Raw genomic sequence first — 19,011 nt, 5'->3', positions numbered from 1 at the left:
TTTGTTGGATTCTAAGGGATTTATACTTTAATATTTGCCATTTTAGCACGGGCTATTTAATCACCTGGTTAAAAGTCTTATGCTTCCTTTTTTGTTAAAAATAGAATTAAAATTAAAATTGCCTTAAAAATTACAATTTGTTAGATTTCGAAAATATTTTTAAAGTGATATTATATTTAATTGTCTTTTTATCAAATTGGACGCCCTTTCTCTAAATTTGGGATTTTTTTCTGAAGATTAAAATTCACACACTTATATAAATTCGTTTAAATTTAGAATTAACTATTATTTTCAATATATGAATAAAATGATAACGTTTAAAAATAAATAAAAAAGCATAAATGAGTTTATTTTTTGGAAATTGAATTGATCAATTAAAAATTGAACAATTTTTCGTTAATAAAAATTAACATCTTGATGTTTAAAAATCGATTTTGATTTTAGTAATCTTTATCAAGTTTATTCTATTAAATAGATTAAATTATTTTTGTTCAATAAGGTACTAAGGATTCTCTGGAGAAGGAATGGTATAGTCGGCTAGATTTCTCGAAAGGTTAGTTCATTTTATTTATTTTGTATTTCTTAAAAAATTCTGCTCTAAAAATTTATTTTTAATTTGTGATTTGTTCAAATGTGTAGGTGTTTTTATTTTTGTGGGTGTTGATGTTTTAGAGTGGATTGTTGTGGAAGACCAAAAGATGTTGATTTGTCAATTTTTTAAATATTTGAAAAGTGTTATTTATTATTACACATTAATATTATTCTGATTAAGAATATGTTTATTTGTAGATTCTAAGTTGGAGAAATTCGCCGGCTAAAATTTTTGTAAAATAATAAAAATTCTCGCTAGTTCCGGTAAAGTGAACTAAATTGTAATATATTATCCTTTAAATTGTTTGGCGGAGGTTTCGTTTGTTAGTGTAAAATATTCCTCTGTCTTTTATCGTTCGGTACAGATTTAAACTGAATTGAATGCAGTAGATGTCAAACTCTAAATTAAACCAAAAATGAAACTTTTTTGTTAAAACAGGAATCAAAAATGGATCCTAATAATCTTGATACACAAAAGATTAATACACCTAACAATACTCATAACACATCTAACACTCATAATACTCATAATACTAATAATACACATGGAAATCTTAGTATACAAAAGATTAATACACACAATAAATTTGATAGAGAGAATAATCTTGAGGGGGATAATACTGTTAATGCAGTTGAAGATGATGATTTACATCTCAACCAATTGAACGTTTCACCTGAAATTAAGGCGAATAATACTAATGTAAACAACGATGAAAACTGTAAAAACGTACCTGAAATTAAGGTATCCAACAATGCAGTTAAAATTAATACACTTGAAGAAAATATCAATTCTTTGAAAGAAAATACCAACTCTTTAAAGGAGATTGGTTCAGATATGAATAATTTAACCTTGAAAAGAGTTAATAACATTGAAAATAAGAGTAATAATGTTAATTTAACCAACTCCACAAAAGATAATATTGAGAAAAATAACAACATACCTGAAACTGAAGTATCTAACACTGAGGTACAAGAAACTGAGGAATCCAAGACTAATGTAAAAGAAACTGAAGTATCAAGTGATAATAATGTTAATGGTACTGAAAAAAGGGTAGAATTGGATAATGTTAACATTTCAAAGATTATAAAGGAGATTATTGCCAACAACAGAGCGAACATAATACCTGAAGCTAGGGTTAATTCTAACCCAAACAATGGCATAGGTCCTTTTAACATGACTGAAATATTTCAGAATACGGAGGTTAAAAATAGTATAGAACCAGATGTGAGATATTTTAGCAAGTACGACACCGTGGAGACAACCATGGTGACTGGCCGTTTGCCCTTTGACGCTCAAATTACCTTCAGAAAAACAAAAACTGAAGAAAGAATTGTGAAATTTGATAATAGGCTGAAAAATGGTAAAAGGCAAGAAATTATCAAGAGTGATAAGATTATTGAAAAACTACAACAATTGATCGTTAACAATGTCTCGAGAAGGGAGTTGACAGATAAAAGAGAATTACAGATAAAGAAGGAGGGGTTTGAGAGAAGGGATCAGTACGAGAGAAATGATCCGTTTGAACATAGAGAACAGTACGATTCTGACCAAATGACAAATGAACAGTACATAAGGCAACAAATGTACTACAGAGATGACATACAACAAGGCATGATTGGAATACCCGAGAGAAGAGGCGGACTCAGTTGGATCAGAACAAGTAACGGAAATTTACTACCTCAAATTGAAAACACTTGGCTAAAACACATTATCACAAGTCTTCAAAGTAATAAGCTTGCACTCATGAACTTTTTTAATAACCTCGAAAAGTGCTTGATTGAGTCAGTACAATTCCTATACAAGGAAGGAATTAAGCCTTATCTAGGTATAGCCTACTTATAGTATAAATAATTAGTTATTTCACAAAAAAATTATTTGAACTCGATACATAAGGTTTTTAGGCGATGTGGCAAACCAGATGAAGAGATCGATTTGCGATAATTTTTGGAGCGCAGCTGAAGTCGCCTATGTATCCCTCCACTGCAAGAACACAGTGAAGCTGAACATTGAGCTGAGGGTTAAAGGTGAAATGGGCTGGGTGGTTTACTTGATTAAAGAGCCGACCAACTTTAAGGGCTTTGTAGATACCCACTCGACAGTCAACAGCTATGACGACTACTACTGGCGCCAGTTGAACCTGTTCGCTTCCTCGATTCTAACTAACAATAATGATAAGGTTAAGGACGACAAGGACTTTAACGGAGGCAGGTATGCCTTTGCTGAGCGACTAAAGAACGAAGTCGAAGCCTTCAAGAACATGAGACTGGGTGAGGTGGTTCACCTGGTACAGTTGGCGATTTACTCGGGGATCTTCGTGTACACCCAGCGAATTCTTCTACCAGTCTCCGCTTGCGAAAAGACAGCTCAAGAGCTATTTCCAAAGCTTAAAAAGTCGAGATACCCCATTTGTACTTGCATTAACGAAGTGCTTAAAATAGTGTCCCTGCTCGTGGATAACAGGAAAAACGGCCTGGTTCTAGCCCAACTTAAGCAGCAGTTTATGCTCCAGTTTAACCGGGAACTGAATCCACTGTCATTTGGGTACAGAAAACTCCAAAACCTCCTCCTCTCTGACTTGTTTAACCAGAACTACCACTTGTTCGTGCCTGTCGACTCTCCTCACAGGACCCACATACAGCACAGTCAATACCCGATACCCTCCGGATGTAAGATTTTCAAGCAGTCAAAACTCCAGTTCGACCCTCTAAAGTTCCCTACACCTCTCACAGACTATTACGACCAGTACTATAACATCTGTGCCAAGCACAGCAAGACCGGAAATACTGGCTACAGAGGCAAAGAGTGTACTTGTCTGTGGAAACTCGAATATGATACTCTACCTCCAGTTGTCAAAGATTCTATTAAAGACTATCTTGACTAATTTTTTCTAATTTATCTCTTGTAGACATTATTCATTAGTGTTATATATAGTTCGTATAGATTATTCTAGTGATTTTCGCATTGTCTTTACCAAGCCTATGATAAGTTAATATTTTTAAATTTTACTTTCTAGGCCCATGTTATACTTTGCACTAATGGGTACAATTGGAGCATTAATTCCGATAGAGAACAGCTAAATAAAAGGTTAATACATAAGTCAATACGTATTGCTGAAGCTCGTCCGTCCTTTTACAAGATAATTTGCATGCGATATCCATCTTTGATGTTACTATTATAAAGGGCTTTTCAGACAAGTTATAACCAATAAGTTTTTCTCTAAAACATCTATTGAGTAAAATCATAATGGATACCTGAGAGTGTTAAAGTTTTCTATACAGTTGTGTGTGGGATTGCAGGGATCAATTAAGTACAGAATTAGCCTGACACGCTCAAGATGACTTAGGAACAAGTTTTCTTTGCCACAGTCGATGATTCCAGGCAAGTCCACAATACTTAAGTCAACTCCTAGTAAACCATTAGATATTTAGCTTTCAAGTACCATCATTAAATTTTACATATCCAACATATGGCGACAATGTTGTGAATGGATAATTACCAACTTTACTCACGCACCGAGTTATCTATAATTTATATCAACATTGGGTTGATGGGACTTTGTAGATCATAATTAATAAGAGTTAGGAAGATACTGTTGAAAAAAGTGTTGATTTTCCAACATTTGGTAACCCTAATAAACCAACATCTGCGATTAATTTTAGTTGTAATTCCTAAAATTGAATTATATCAATTGAGTTATACATAGTAATTTTCCTCAGGTTCAGTTCCAAATTCCGATTCGTAGGGTGTACTAAACTAAATTACTGGACTTTAAATTACCTAAAATTGTTCCCCAAACCTCCTAATCCTCCAGAAGCCAATAATACCCTTTCACACTCCTAAACCATTATTTAAGGCACAGTAAATGGTACAATTGAGTCAAAATCTGCGATTAAATTTTTACTCCAATTATCACACAAATTCCTCCAATTCTCCAAATCCCCCAAAGGCTCGAATTTATATATCTGGGTCCCAATTGGCATTCTTAATAATACATCCTCTCCATTATTACCTCTAATTCTATTACCCTGCACATTGTTATATGTACACCAACTAATAATAGATTTTCTAACACGGTACTTTGCCTGGTGAGCCGTTTTTACCAACAACAACTGATGGAATACTACTGAAATCAGATCTTTCATTCAATTTCTTAATAGGTTCTGCATAAACATTGCCTCCGTTTCCTCCTCTTCCACCTACAGGAAGACCTGGACCCAGTAGATGGTGAGGGCCATGTTTAGAAAAGGCTAAAGCTCCATCACCTCCCTTCCCACCAATACACTAAAATCAAATGAATATTATCAATACTTTTATTATTCGTTAACTAATAAAAGTAAATTTTAATGGTGTTAATGTGTAGAAACCATACTTTGATGCGTTTAATATCTACAAAAGGTTTAGAAGGCTTAGGAATAACGTTATAAACATTTTCTGCTACATTTTTTATTAATTTGCCCATCAAAAATCCATTTAAATAAGATTAAAATTTTCAAATTGTGACACACAATTTTGGATTCCAATAAAAAATATTTTATATAATCTACACATTTGTTGATATCATGTATATTATTTTAAATAATTAAAAAATAAATTAATTTAACGTTAAATATTGTTGGAAGTATGAGATTTTTTTGATGAATTCTAAATGAATATTAATAATTCATTCGTTTTACCACTTGGTTACGGGTTAATTTCACTGCCTAATTTTTATGAATGTGTTACACATTCAAAAAAATTGCCTACAAAATTAAAAACTCCACTAATCAGGCGCGTTAATTTGAGCTATATTTCACCTTCTTTGACAAGATTTAATCAAGAATATAATTCAACTCCAAATGATTCTTCATCAAATGGGCCTTCTACGAGCGAATCTGATGTTAATAACTCTTCTCCAGATGGTCAAGTTAGTACTAGCGCACCTGAAATAAATGAAGAACTATCATCATTGATTTCAGCTCAATCTGAGATATTAAAGAAAGAAGGAGATAAGGATAACCTTGGGAAATATGATTGGTTTTCTGATGAGCCAATAGACTCTTCAGATGAGGAGTTGATGACCGAGTATTACGAGTCCAAAATCCCTGATTTAAACACTATTTACAAGAATTTGGACCCGGTCGGGATCCGTAATTACCTTCCCGACATCCCAAGGTCAGATCGTTCCTTAGGGCGAGTTTACGAGGTTGGAGAAACTTTTTTGGAGAATAAGTCCACAAATACTCATACTTTAGAGGAAATTTTAGATAAAGCTAAGAAGAACAGGGAGGAACTTGACCGTGTTTGTGGTACAACTACTGCAAACTCCTTGGATAATAATATTAACATAAAATCTTTAGTAACGAATAGTCAGTTGGAAAATAAAATGGAGAATGATAATTATAAGAGGTTTGAAGGAGTAGATGAGTTTGGGCTTGGAGAAGAGTTCCCGGAAGACTCTGAAGATATAGTTCTTGAAGATGAAATGTGCAGGTATTTTTTGGAAATTCCACTTAAGAACTGGGTCAAGGATGAGATAAATTCATATAACAATTCTATAAATAAGCTTGAAAAGGCCCAAAAATACTATACTGAGAATAAACCAGAGGAGTTTGTCACAGATTTCAGGGCTGTTTTCTCAGACTCACCAATCTCAACTACTGGTATTTATTAGAATAATAACCGTATTTAGGACTTTTTGACTCCAATTCTTCAGATTTTACCGAGTCTACTGATAAAATAACTAAGAATTCACATGATGCAAAGGATCTGTACATTAAAGAATATAAACATAATGATTTATTGAATGATATTGACAAGTATGAATCTTCCGAGTATCCTGAAATTGTTCTAAAAATGTCACAAAATGATCAAAATGACCCAATTTTTACACTAGAATATGACAAATATTCCAAAGATGGTAGTTATGAAAAGAAATTGGGAAATTTAGAACATAACTTGAGAGTGTATGTTGGAGTCCCAAAGGAATTTATAAAGTTTGACGAAGTGGGTTCTGTGGTAGTAAATGATTCAATAGCCTTTAGAAGGAATTATGATATTTGTATAGGAAAGGCGGTTGAAAAAATTCCACTTGAAGGTGAGTATTATATAGGAACCATTTTGCTTCCAAATCAGGCCGGTTATAGGGACCAGAACATAAGATATTTGGCTGATGAAATAGCAATTAATTCCAGAGGACTTGTTTTTGTACCTGATATCCCAGTAATAAAACAAGAGGAGGAATGGTACTTTATACTCTTGAACAGATTACTTAAGCTTGTCCAAAGCGTCTACAAAGTTGATCGCATTTCTTTTGTAGCTTTAGGTGATCAAGGCAATTTGATCATTAATTACATTAACAATTCGATGATGAATACTATATCAAAGTATAGTAATTTCTCAGATCATAGTAAAATAAATAAAAATGATGAGGTTAAAAATAAAATGGATGATTTAATTGACCGATTTAGTACTGAAAGAGTAAGGGAGCTGATGAGAAGACAGTCAGTTCCAATAATTGAAGACCTTTTGAACGGTTTACAGAACATAAAACTGACTCAAAGTCATCAAGAGGCTAAAAAAGCAAAGGAAGTTAACATGGTTAAGCCCCTATCAAAGGTTTTACAGTCCCTTATATTGTATGATGCTACCCATGTGGATCTGGAAAAGTTGACTAGACTGTCAATTCCCACTCTTTTATTGGAGTCAAACAGAACAAATCTTATTGATCAAGTTCTAAAGTCTAATTCTGTCCCAGAAAAAACAGTCAAAAGTGCCATTTCTTCATCTAAAACCAATCGTCATAATAGTATCCAGAATAAAATGAAGGGGATAAACATGTTTGATTATGTAATAAATGAGGTCCCAGAAAAACTCAAAAATATAATAAATAACCAGACTGATTTCAAGTTAATGCCCTCAGATAACAACTTAGAAAATCATCGGGACCAGTACCTTATAACAACCTTTCACAAGGGAGTTGATATACTACTTGAGGTCTTCAAAGAAGCTTCATCACATTTTTATATGAAAAAGCCAAACGCCTCAAAACTAGAACTTCAAGTACCAATTTATATACATACTTATTATGTTACAAAATTCTAATAAAATTTAGGCATTGAAGGATTCTATATTGAAATGTGCTAATTGGATTCTTGCCTGGTCATATTGAAAATTTTACACATTTATTTCATACTATTTAAGAATGTTTAAAATAATTTTTTATAACTATTTTTCCATATGATTTAATATTTATTTGGCATTTTTTTGTTTTAACATGATTTATTTGTATTTACTGGAATGATAGAGTTTACTGAGGATGAGGTGAAAATTTTTATGAAATTGGCTCTTGAGGAGGTGAATTTTATCTATTTTACATTTTTTAGGCCAAAAAGGCCCTGGATAAGGAGGAAATCGCTGTTGCTTGTATCATAGTTTCAAAAGCTACGAGAGAGGTCGTAGCTTCATCCTCAAACGCTACAAATTTGACATACAATGTATATTTGAACATTAAACTTAATTTTTTAGTCAACTTGGCACTGTGAACTCGAGGCCATAAATAAATTGATTGACATGGAACCGAACGGGTACAAGTCAGAACAAGATTCTGAAAAATTGAGAGAGTTTTGTTCAGGATTTGCTCTGTTTGTTACTTGTGAACCTTGTATTATGTGTACTACAGCACTTCAGATTATCGGTATCTTTCTACTCAGTTGCCTTTAAGCTATACACTGTATTACACACGATTATATATTTCAAGGTTTGACTGAAGTGTATTATGGTTGTAAAAATGAAAAGTTTGGAGGTTGTGGTTCCGTTTTATCATTACACCTATCGTACGTTTTTATTCATTCCTCTTATCATTCGGTCTAGTAAAGTTATATTTAGGAATGGAGATTTACCACGTATAAATTGCCTTGGAGGATTATTGTCAGAAGAGTCAGTGAATCTACTCCAGACTTTCTATTCTAGGGGGAATCCCAGAGGTGCTTTCCTATACTTAAATTAATTTTCAGCGCCGAAACCTTCTAGAAAGCGGAAACTAAAGAGCTGACTAGTTTAAATGTTAGGATAAAATGAATTGTATAAAATGAGTAAAAAATTAGTCTTGTTTTTTAGTTTTTCTGTCAAGACTAAGAAGCGTCGGTTTGAGCTTCTCCATTAATTTTACAAAATGGTCATAATCGCACTCTCCGTCTGAGAAAAACAAATCACCTAGGGGTAATGTGTATGTTTCAGTCCTATTTTTTCGACCCTTTCTTTTATAACCTAATTTTTAATTAATTTATATACACATTTAGCTATATATTATAGTCCACAAAGGTATAACGTACTAATTTCAAAAGTTCCTTCCAACCTCTTAACTCTTGCCCATACTAATACTTTACAGTTCTAAAGTTAAAATCATGAGGAAATTAGAGTTACTTTGAGTTTTACGACAAAATGTGCTCTGCATAGGAGAACCTTATCGTAGGCGATATAGACGGAAAATAAAGAGAAAAAAACAATCTGATTGAACAATTAAGAACAATTTAACCTACCAACATAACCTTTAACAAAAATTTTGACTTTTCTACGTGAACGAAGAAGGTGGTGTAGGCTCCGACTGCGTTCAGAAGTAAATAGAAAGCAAGTCTGAAGTAGATGACATTATTATCGATTTTAAGACCGATTTCTTTAAAAGCCTAAAATAAATATTTTGTATTCCATTGAGTATTTCATACTGCTCTCGTATTTGAGTCGAGTAACTTTTGGAGATCGGTGTAAGAGTATAAATCCGACACAGAATCTAAAGAATCTTTCAACTTGATCTTAAAACTTACAAACTACATTTTTATACACTTCGCTGAGGGGCTTATCCTCTGCCATTTTTTATATTCACTGAATTTTCTCAGGTGATAGTGTTAAACCACACTTTTATTGCAGGTAAGGATCATTAATTTTTTGTATCATATTATTTCTCTCGAGTTATACTATGAGATTTTCTAAACTTTTTGTATGTTTTAGGAAACCTAAGGCTAATTATAATTCCAAAATTATTAAGCTGAAGTCATTAAGAGGTATTTACACATTAAAATTTTAGCTATTGTCTTCTATATTTTCCATATTGTGTAATTACTATTTTTTGATTTCAAACCCTTAATTTATTCCATTTTCCTTAAATTTGTTATTTTGACAACTTTCCTAATTTTATTTTTAGATGACCTTTTGGAATATAGAGAATCTCTCCAGGGACGCTTATCAAAATTCAATGATTTATGTCTGAAATATGTTAAGGAAAACGATAGAAGTAATGCCCTCTTTATTCTTAAGAGAAAGGCTCTGGTATCAAAGCAACTGTTAATCCTTGATGAGCTAAACTTTAAAATACTAGAACTCATTTCCGACACAGAATGCGCAAATGTATTTTGTTACTTACACATATCACTATTATTAGTTATACTTACATATAATTCTATTTAAGTTTGATTTATATGGTTTAATTATTTCTTAGTTCGTAATTGAGGTAGCTCGGCATTTGCGGATTGGAAGTGGATTATTGAATGAAATAAATAAGGAGTTGAAACGAAAGGACTTGGATTCTTTTATGGAGTCAGATAAGAGGAATTTGGAAGAAATGGCCGAGGCATTGGGCATGGTAACTCGTAGTTACGAGATCGATGATCTTGAACTTGTCCAGGAACTTGACTTTCTTACCAGCGACATGAACTCCATGAGTTTAGAACAGAATTACCCTAAAATTAGCCAGGATGATCAGCGAAGTTTCGATTTGGACCTCAGTAAACTAAAGTCTGTTTCCAGTGAAAACACGTATACCGACAGGGATTTCCTCACCTCAAAACCTACACAAATAATGGCTTAATCCACTTAAATTGACATAAAAATAATGTTTATTGTGATAATTATTAATATAATTGCTCCAATTTATTTTATATACTTTTATACACAATGTATAAACTATAATATATACTATAGTATAAACTAGTATACTCATGTATATACATATATTTATATATTGTATATATTAAAGTATTAGATTGGTATATTATATTAGAGAACATATTCTTTTGACCTTTTTGTCACTATTATCACTTTTAGCAATGTCAATTAGTTTAAATGTAGGTTCAGAATCAGATATTGATTCACCATCCTCAGTCATATCTTTGACCAAACGTCTGTGATTAATTAACTTGATTTGAAGTCGGTTAATGAATTTGAGTATCTGATTTAATGATCTTTTGAGTAGTTTTTCTGAATTTGAACCTTTCAGAAGCTTTAGTTTAAGGAGTTCAAAACGTACTTTCTTTAAATTCTTCATTGGCGGGCAACTTCTCTCATCCTTTGTAAAGTTTACATAAATGTAGTCCTTTGTCCTCTTTTTGAGGTCAATTTCTGATATTATTCTCTGTTTCAGTCTAATTGCTTTATTCCATTTCTTCAACATCTTAAGTTTCCTCATCAATTCTCTTCTCCTTTTACAAATCTTCACACGCCTCAGCTTAACTTTTTTGAAACTGTTAACAAATTGTTCCTTCACTATTGATCTGAATTCATCTAAATATTTGTACATATCTTCTGGGTCAAATGTGCCTTTAACTTCCAAATTCCTTAAATGGTTCATAAACTTAAAATAACCTCCTGCTTGAGTTAAGTATTTTAGTGTTCCTGTAATCTGGTTATAATCTTTTTTTCTGGAACTTAGTCTATTTATTGGAAAGTAATCAATACTCAAACTTCTTTTAATTGCTTCACTCAACACTCTATCCTTTTTATCAATTAATCCTATACACCTTTTATCTCCAATCAAAAGTTTACTAAGACTTATACCATCAGATGGAACATCCCAACAATTTACAAACTGTTTACCCGTAACAACATATTTATCACACTGATCTGAATTTTCTATAAAATCATTATATACAGTATATTGACTATAGTTTGATGTTTTTTCTCTAAAAAGTGTGTACAAAAGAGGGGAATGTGAGAGTATTGATGATTTTCGTATGTATTCATTTGGGTTTAATGGGAAATCAAATAATATTACAGTATCAACATCCAAGTTTAGACCTCGACTCATTAATTCTGTTGTCACTAATATAGCATTATTAGCTTCTCTAAATGTCTTGAAATTTGCTTGTCTTTTCTCAAATGGCATTTTACTATGTACTGAAACTGGGGAAAATCCTGACTCTGTTAAATAATGATCTATAGCTCTAACTGCATCAACTTTTCTACAAAATACTATTATTTTCTTAGGAATCTTTAATTCATCACCACTATTGGCAGAGTTAGTAGAATCAACTGTATTATCCATTACGGTGCTGGTGCCATAAACTGTATTATTGGTCGCTGGATATTTTATATCATATTTGAGTATATTGATTAATGTTCTTACTTTATCTTTTTCTACGGGTATAAACATATGTTTTATTCCTTTTGATGGTCTGGTAATTCCAACTTCATCCACTACTTTATGGCTATTAATGAGTTCATCTATAATCCTCTTATTGTAGTCAAACATATTATTTCTAACATTTGAGCGGTTAGTGGTTTTAGTTTCACTTTCCAGAGGTTTAAAGTAGTAACTAACAATATGTTTATATAACTCAAGTCTTTTCTTATGTTTTCCAAACAACTTTACCAGATTTATTCTTTCAACTTCTTCTTGATTGGGATCAGTACCTGCATTGGATTTATTGAGAAATTTGGTGAATGACTTATGTATAGACTCGAAGAACTTTAAATAACTAATGTTTGAAGCCACTTGTATAATCTGAGCCTCAGCACTCTTTTGGTTATTGATATGTGAGTAATTGGGTATCTGCTGTAATATTGTGTAAACCAATGGGAAGAACCCTTCGTTGAATAAGCAGTCAGATTCTTCCAAGACTACATATTTCAACTTATTGAAGTTTAATAGTTTTCTAAATTTTAGCAATCTAGACGGCGTTGCTACTACCACATCTACTAGTCCTTTAAGTTTATCCCTAATAATATTACTATAAACTCCTTTTGAGACTTGGAGTCCAGTTATCTTTAGCAGGTGTGATAGTTTCTTCACCACTTTGTGTATTTCTGAACACAATTCCGTTGTTGGTGTTATAATTAAACATCTTGGTGATGAGGGTTCTCTCAAATTGGTCAACTCATCCTCCTTCAACCTTTGCAGAATCGGTAGTAAATATGCCAAAGTTTTCCCACCTCCAACTGATCCTGAAATTACCAAATTTTTTCTATTCTTATTCAAAACCTCTTCGATAGCTAATTTCTGTATCAAACTTGGTTTAAATGCCATCTGTTCAAATTTATTCCCATAATTGTTTGAGAGGTATGATAATGCTGATCTTGCCACATTTTTACTCAGTCCCAATTTAGTCCATTTTTCAATTACATTTTCACTAAAATTTAACTTTTCTATTCTATCCTTTGGTGCACTAGTAATATTTCTTGAGAAAACCATCTTATATATATCATCAATTGAGGGCTTTTCTTTCTCTCTCTTAAACACACTCTCATCAACACCATCAACTATTTCATCAATTTCTGAAAATGGTTGTTTTATGAATGTAATATCTTCCTCTGTACTATATAATTTAGTTTCTCTTGCTCCCTCTATATATTTTTTAGACTTTGTTGGCAAAATGTTAAACATGTTTTTTGTCCTTTTGAAGTAACTATCTGTCGTTTTACACTGCGGTGCCGTGTTATATTCAATTCTCAAAGTATTTTCATCTTGTTCCAAATCTTTTAGATATTCCTTAAATTCATTTATCACTTCAACATCATTTTTTTCCGACAACTCTTTTATCTTCTCATCACTATCTGGAATTGTCTGTGATAAAAATGTCAGAATTGAGTCTTTGACGGTGTCATAAACTCTACTTTTAATTAAGCTTAAATACCTTTTCATGATTTCAATAACATTATTTTCTGTCTTAATATTACCTTTCATTTCATTTAATAAATCACTATTATACACTATTTCCATATTCTCATCTCCTAGTAATTCGTCTCCCAATATTCGTTGATCTAGAACTTCTTCTAAATATCCACCTACTTCTCCCTTATCAACACTATTGAATGGATAAATGTATTTTAGGAACTCTGAGTAAATTTCGTTTAATTCATTTTCGTTCAAAAGGCTTAGCAAATTCTCAAGTCTTTTAGTTCTTATTATTTTCTTCAATTCTTCAGATTCTGAGGAACCGGTTGGACAATTTTTATCAAATTTCTCATGGGTTTGTACCTGTTTTCCGTAATTTTGTTCGAGATATTCCAGATTTTCTTTTACAGCACTGTTGGAATAGCTGTTCTTACTTAGAAGCTTTAGTACAATTTGAAAGTGTGGTGGGTGTTTTAGTATCGATTTAGTCACCTGCTCGGTTCTCCTAGTACCAAATAGTACCACTTGTCTTGACTTATTATCTAATCTCACCTTTCTCAGGTTTACAACTTTCTTCCCAGTCAATGGATTCACTTCACTAAGTTTATTAATTACAGTATCAATTTCATCGAATTCAAATGCCAATACATCATCACTAGCACTAGTATTCTCGGAATGTTTTAAAATCTCTTCTCGTTCCTTCAGTAATTTAGTGTTATCTATATCAGTTTGACCACTATCTACTAGAGAATAGTAGTGATTTATGAATGGGACATAAACTGGACTTGTTCTGATCATTGCTATATAGACTAATTTAACCAATGTTATCTTACTCAAAGTCAAATAGTTTAGGTACACTTGTTTGTCTGTAATTTGTTTAAGTTCAGGTATTGCTGGTAAATATATCAATAGTAGGTTCAGCAGGTCATGTTTTTCATACTCTATCAAGTTATTAAGGAACTTCACATTTTCTTCCTTTCTTATCTTTCCATATAATCCACTCAGTCCATCCAAAGTATCCTTGTAATAATTTATCAATACTTCTAGTGAAAATCTTAACTCTTCGCCTTCTCTTACCTCTTCCTCCTTTATCTGTGATTCACTATCTTGAATTATTTTACGTTTTCTCATTCTTTTATAATAGTTATACAGGGATTTGTTAAGGTGACTAAGTTTTTCTTTAGTTTTAACCAACATTGAGTCTAATGTGTTTATTGTCTCCTTCAACTTGTTAGATTCTCTATTTTCTAAATAGCGTAATCCTTTTATATCACTATTTGGTCTATTTTTATATTTCATTATCCAATTATATATGTTATCCAAATGTCCTTTCCCTTCAAATTCATCCTCAAGTTCTTCTTCTCTTTCAAATTTCAAAGTTTCATTATCAATCATTTCATCTTTATTTTTATTAGCAATTTCATCTTTCTCTTCGCCAACTTCTTTATTTTTATCTATTGATATATTCGAAGGTTCATGTATATAGTGTGCCCATATGGACTTCATTAATATAGTTTGAAAAATCGAAATTAATGATTTCCTATCCAGAGTACTCAAAACTTTCCGGGATCTTACCTTTACAAATGTTAAATAATTCTTATGCAATCTTATTATATCTACCAAATCTTCATTTGTGAGTTCATCCAAACTGAACTTTTTATGCAACTCCGTGTCATGAACACCTCCGTTAACTATCCAATTACAACACAGATACTCCTTATCAGAATCTAAGAATGCATGATTACTCCAAATGTACTTGTATAACACACTTCTGGTTAATCTTGAAGTAAACAAGAGAATGTAAGATGCCATTAAATCGGCCCCGTACAAAATCTCGACTTGTCTATTTAAAACCTCAAGATCTGAAATATTTTCTACATATTCGAATTTATTTTCGATTTCTGATACAAACACATCTTCAATTCTTCTTACGGTTTCTTTTATTTCACATTTTGTTGCCTCAAAGTCTGACACTATTTCGGACAACTGTTTGGTTTTAGTTGAGAAATTATTGTTGAAATATAACTTAAAATGTTCCATTGCTAATTTTTGTTTACTAAGGGGCACTGTAAATGACTCCAGTAGTTTTCTTCCTTCCTTTAGTTTATGTGCGACATTGAAAAAGAATACATTTTTTAAATCTCTTGAGTGTTCCGTTTCCACTATGATTCCTCCAGGGTCAAAAGGTGGTTCTACTATTACAGAATCCCTTATTTGGAATGTTTTATAATTATTTCCAAACTGATGTGTAATAAATCCTTCATGTACCTATTTAAAATTATTAAATTATTATAAAAATTACTGGATTCTTGTTTAATAATATACAATCTATGGTACAAATGATAAATATTGCGATAATTTGAAATTTTAGCATTATATGAACATCTTGGTTCATTTCATTTTGTACACATACTATTTAACACAAATAGTTTCATTTTAATTACAATCAACACTAATTTACAAAAGGTTAAATTTACAAAATATTATATTTTAAAGATGATAAATTGAGAAAATTATGGTGGATTTTTAGAGCAAAAACTAGAATTCTTTTCCATTGGTGGGTACCTACTAATATTTATTTTTCATTATTATTTTCGTATAAATATGTTTTACCTTTTGTAAAATAGTTTAAGGGATGGATTCTGCTGAGAATCCTAAGTTGTTCTCCGGAAAGAATCCGGGAGATGTTAAAAAGTTGGATATCATAAATGTGAAGAAATTTCTACAATCTCGTGCCCAAGAAATAGAAGAAGTCTTCACTTTATTGAAGCAAAATGACAAACAAAAACGAATTTTTCAAAAACTTCCCTTTGTAATGAGGAGAAGAGCCATGTCCCATAACCCATTCAAGATTCCTAGGAATATCAGAGCACACATTCTCAAAGAAATGGCTAAAAATACACCAAAAGTATTATATACCTATTTAGTCTAAGTGTTTTAGATAGAATTATTAGATACAGTTCAATTACTAAATTTAAAACAGGTTTCTAAAAGAATCAGAAAGGACCGCAGAAGAAAGTTGAATAGATTACAAGAATATCAACAAAGATGTAGCAGAAATAAATGGCTTGAAACTCATCTATACCATGCAAAAAGGTTCAAAATGGATAGTGTTTGGGGATATAGGCTGGCGATTACACCAACCCAAAAATCTAAAAGACGTTTTTTACGCCATTTAAAACATAAATGTGTGATTCATGATAGGTCCTACGTGGAAGTTATATCGGTTTCTGGTGAGTTGGAACAAATGAAAAAAACTTTTAAACTAGTTTTTTCTGACTCTTTTTTCATGTTCCAAGACATTTATACTTGCGGTGATACCAGAGGAACATCGTTCTGTTATTCAGATTACAATAGTGAATCAGATGATAATCCAGATCAAAATACTTTGAGAAACTTGATAGCGCCTGTAAATTATATTTGGTTACCCACGAAAGGTAATAGTTGTTTTAAAATTGAATATTTAGGACAAATTAGGACAATTTGGTTATTTGTTCATCCAATCTCAAAATTAGAGCTGTACAATACATTGTTAAAGGATGAAAATTTAAAAGTTGAAAATGTAAGATTTTAAATTATAATCAATTTTAGGTTGATAATTTGGTAAAATTTGAACTTTTTGGCCCACTTTCGATGTTGTTACTAAAAAAGGCATTAAAAGTTGACCCCAACTATTCATTATCTAACAAATTATGGTCATCGATTTCTGTTAATACCAGTACCGGTTCACCATTACATTCAATTAATTGTCATTCTTTTGTATTACCTATTTCTATAACTATACCACAAGTATTTGGAACCCGAATTCCATTTGATTTATCAAAGGCAACATGTCTGAATGAGGAATTAAAAGTCGAACTTCCTCTGAATGAGCAGGAAAAAGAAGATTTAAATACAGAAAGATTAAAATTCTATCATTATAAATCTGAAAATAAGCCGTTACAAGGGAATCCCTTGCCAAGAAATAGGAAAAGAAAAGATTATTCCAAACTAATAGATAAATTATTAGACTCTTTGACACATCCAACTACAACAAAGATAGAATACAAGAATGAAATTAAAGACGAAGAAGAGGACCAAAACATATCATTACCTAAAATACCAATTCTGGCAATATTTAGGAACTCGGATCCATGTGGAGTAGATTTGCTGATACCTCCAAACAGTAACTCAAACAAACTTTGGATGTATATAATTTATATATTAAATTTTTGTTAAAAATAATAATTCATTAGATTACTTAATAGATTTGGTGGATTAAGCATCGGACTGACTGAAAGAAGACACTTGATGAACCATTTCCATCTTCCTTCATTCCCTCATGATTTCCCTGAAACAGAATTGGGTCAACTCTACTACAAAAATCTCTTCAAGTATTTTCCAACAGTTAATTCAATAATTTAATGTATTTTGGAGGATAAAATATTTGTAGGACTGAGTCTAATAAATATGCAATGAGGCCTGCGAACAAAAGGGTCAATTACTCATTCCTAGGAGTTGATAATGCTTTTGTATTACCAGTAAATTTGGAGGAACAAAAGGTTAACTTTTCACCAGAATTAACGACTCCTCACTTGAAAACGACTCAACAGTGTTTATTTAAGAGTAGACACCTTCTGTTGACTTCTCTTTGTTCAGGTTAGCTTAATAAACAAATAAATTATTAGGGTTATATCATGAACCAGCTGAAAAAAGTTTAAGAGTACTTAGGCTAAGTTACTTTTCCAACAACTCACATAATTTGCATATTGAAAGTTTGTTAAAACGGTTAACTAACGGGAAGAACTGGGGAGAATTGGAAATATCCAATGACGAATATGTTAGTGTTATTTTGGAATGTTCCAAATCTTCACTTAACTTTCTGACGAGACTATATCAAATAGAGGCTAATGATTTAAATACAGTTGATTCTGAGGTTTTGAAGTCGATTTTCATGAGAAAAAACCAGGAAGTTAGAGGTTACATGAGAGTAAAGGAGCCATTTCACCGAGAATACAAAATGTCAAGTTTGAAGAGCATGTTACAGGCTAAAAATCCAAAAAATCTAAATCAAGCTGTTATCCAGTCCACTTTAGACTACTTAAATCATCAAGGGATGGTAAATTCAAGAAAGTTAATGGGATTCACAACATCCAAAGGTAAAATATTTTACAGTTAAAATTTATAAAATTTTCCAATAGAATGATTATTAAATAATAAAATTAAGAATAAAGTTGTTTAATATAGGTTTGGTTGAATCTGGAGTTGGATGTGTAAAATTAAGTCAGTTTCTGTATAGTTTATACATTTGCATTGAATATCTCAAGGGTAATATTTCACACATTTCCTATTTAATTACATAACAATAAAGTTCCACTATGCTATTCGTCAAATATATTGTTAGATCAAAATATTAAAGTGAAGATGTGTTTGGAAAATCTAAGGGTGCCGATTTGGTTTAGAGATCGGGGTTCAAGAGAATATTATCTAGGTACCTACCCTAAACCACCGACTTCTTATTAATTAACTCTTTAGGAGTAGCTTCTTTATTATTTCACGACTCCCTGACTGGGATTTTTTA

The 19,011-nt window shown here is 31.8% G+C and overlaps 8 protein-coding genes across 8 annotated transcripts, besides 3 other annotated features; 5 read left to right on the top strand and 3 right to left on the bottom strand.

The window, feature by feature from the left end:
• Positions 1 to 1,039: 1,039 nt before the first annotated feature.
• On the top strand, positions 1,040 to 3,473 carry TA18280 (uncharacterized protein; the record flags this gene model as incomplete). Its single annotated transcript, XM_950385.1, has 2 exons — positions 1,040 to 2,417; positions 2,494 to 3,473. 2 exons carry the CDS (start codon positions 1,040 to 1,042, stop codon positions 3,471 to 3,473), a joined length of 2,358 nt encoding a protein of 785 aa, XP_955478.1.
• A 172-nt stretch (positions 3,474 to 3,645) lies between these two features.
• TA18265 (GTP-binding protein, putative) lies at positions 3,646 to 5,051 on the bottom strand (the record flags this gene model as incomplete). Its single annotated transcript, XM_950384.1, has 9 exons — positions 3,646 to 3,817; positions 3,844 to 3,997; positions 4,032 to 4,113; positions 4,183 to 4,260; positions 4,292 to 4,340; positions 4,370 to 4,428; positions 4,462 to 4,617; positions 4,670 to 4,873; positions 4,962 to 5,051. The coding sequence occupies 9 exons, from the start codon at positions 5,049 to 5,051 to the stop codon at positions 3,646 to 3,648; spliced, it is 1,044 nt and encodes a 347-aa protein (XP_955477.1).
• Positions 5,052 to 5,237: 186 nt separating this feature from the next.
• TA18260 (uncharacterized protein) lies at positions 5,238 to 7,672 on the top strand (the record flags this gene model as incomplete). The annotated part of the gene is made up of 2 exons (XM_950383.1): positions 5,238 to 6,231; positions 6,261 to 7,672. The coding sequence occupies 2 exons, from the start codon at positions 5,238 to 5,240 to the stop codon at positions 7,670 to 7,672; spliced, it is 2,406 nt and encodes an 801-aa protein (XP_955476.1).
• Positions 7,673 to 7,867: 195 nt separating this feature from the next.
• On the top strand, positions 7,868 to 8,576 carry TA18255 (cytidine and deoxycytidylate deaminase family protein, putative; the record flags this gene model as incomplete). The annotated part of the gene is made up of 5 exons (XM_950382.1): positions 7,868 to 7,924; positions 7,954 to 8,064; positions 8,096 to 8,279; positions 8,340 to 8,403; positions 8,441 to 8,576. The coding sequence occupies 5 exons, from the start codon at positions 7,868 to 7,870 to the stop codon at positions 8,574 to 8,576; spliced, it is 552 nt and encodes a 183-aa protein (XP_955475.1).
• Positions 8,577 to 8,669: 93 nt separating this feature from the next.
• TA18250 (uncharacterized protein) lies at positions 8,670 to 9,436 on the bottom strand (the record flags this gene model as incomplete). The annotated part of the gene is made up of 6 exons (XM_950381.1): positions 8,670 to 8,836; positions 8,898 to 8,943; positions 8,993 to 9,076; positions 9,109 to 9,252; positions 9,292 to 9,356; positions 9,391 to 9,436. 6 exons carry the CDS (start codon positions 9,434 to 9,436, stop codon positions 8,670 to 8,672), a joined length of 552 nt encoding a protein of 183 aa, XP_955474.1.
• Positions 9,038 to 9,076: a sequence feature (2 probable transmembrane helices predicted for TA18250 by TMHMM2.0 at aa 50-72 and 79-98).
• Positions 9,109 to 9,129: a sequence feature (2 probable transmembrane helices predicted for TA18250 by TMHMM2.0 at aa 50-72 and 79-98).
• Positions 9,148 to 9,216: a sequence feature (2 probable transmembrane helices predicted for TA18250 by TMHMM2.0 at aa 50-72 and 79-98).
• Positions 9,437 to 9,542: 106 nt separating the features above from the next.
• Positions 9,543 to 10,430, top strand: TA18245 (uncharacterized protein; the record flags this gene model as incomplete). The annotated part of the gene is made up of 3 exons (XM_950380.1): positions 9,543 to 9,627; positions 9,768 to 10,003; positions 10,062 to 10,430. The coding sequence occupies 3 exons, from the start codon at positions 9,543 to 9,545 to the stop codon at positions 10,428 to 10,430; spliced, it is 690 nt and encodes a 229-aa protein (XP_955473.1).
• Positions 10,431 to 10,613: 183 nt separating this feature from the next.
• On the bottom strand, positions 10,614 to 15,846 carry TA18240 (ATP-dependent RNA helicase, putative; the record flags this gene model as incomplete). The annotated part of the gene is made up of 2 exons (XM_950379.1): positions 10,614 to 15,719; positions 15,754 to 15,846. 2 exons carry the CDS (start codon positions 15,844 to 15,846, stop codon positions 10,614 to 10,616), a joined length of 5,199 nt encoding a protein of 1,732 aa, XP_955472.1.
• A 240-nt stretch (positions 15,847 to 16,086) lies between these two features.
• Positions 16,087 to 18,609, top strand: TA18235 (uncharacterized protein; the record flags this gene model as incomplete). The annotated part of the gene is made up of 7 exons (XM_950378.1): positions 16,087 to 16,359; positions 16,393 to 16,888; positions 16,919 to 17,013; positions 17,043 to 17,638; positions 17,687 to 17,824; positions 17,884 to 18,089; positions 18,119 to 18,609. 7 exons carry the CDS (start codon positions 16,087 to 16,089, stop codon positions 18,607 to 18,609), a joined length of 2,295 nt encoding a protein of 764 aa, XP_955471.1.
• Between the last annotated feature and the right edge of the window lie 402 nt (positions 18,610 to 19,011).

The sequence above is a fragment of the Theileria annulata genome, chromosome 3 (genome assembly GCF_000003225.4).
Source record: "Theileria annulata chromosome 3, complete sequence, *** SEQUENCING IN PROGRESS ***".
NCBI classification, from domain to species: Eukaryota; Apicomplexa; class Aconoidasida; order Piroplasmida; family Theileriidae; genus Theileria; species Theileria annulata.
Note: the sequence above shows the minus strand (reverse complement) of the source record. Positions and strands in the feature narration are given on the sequence as shown.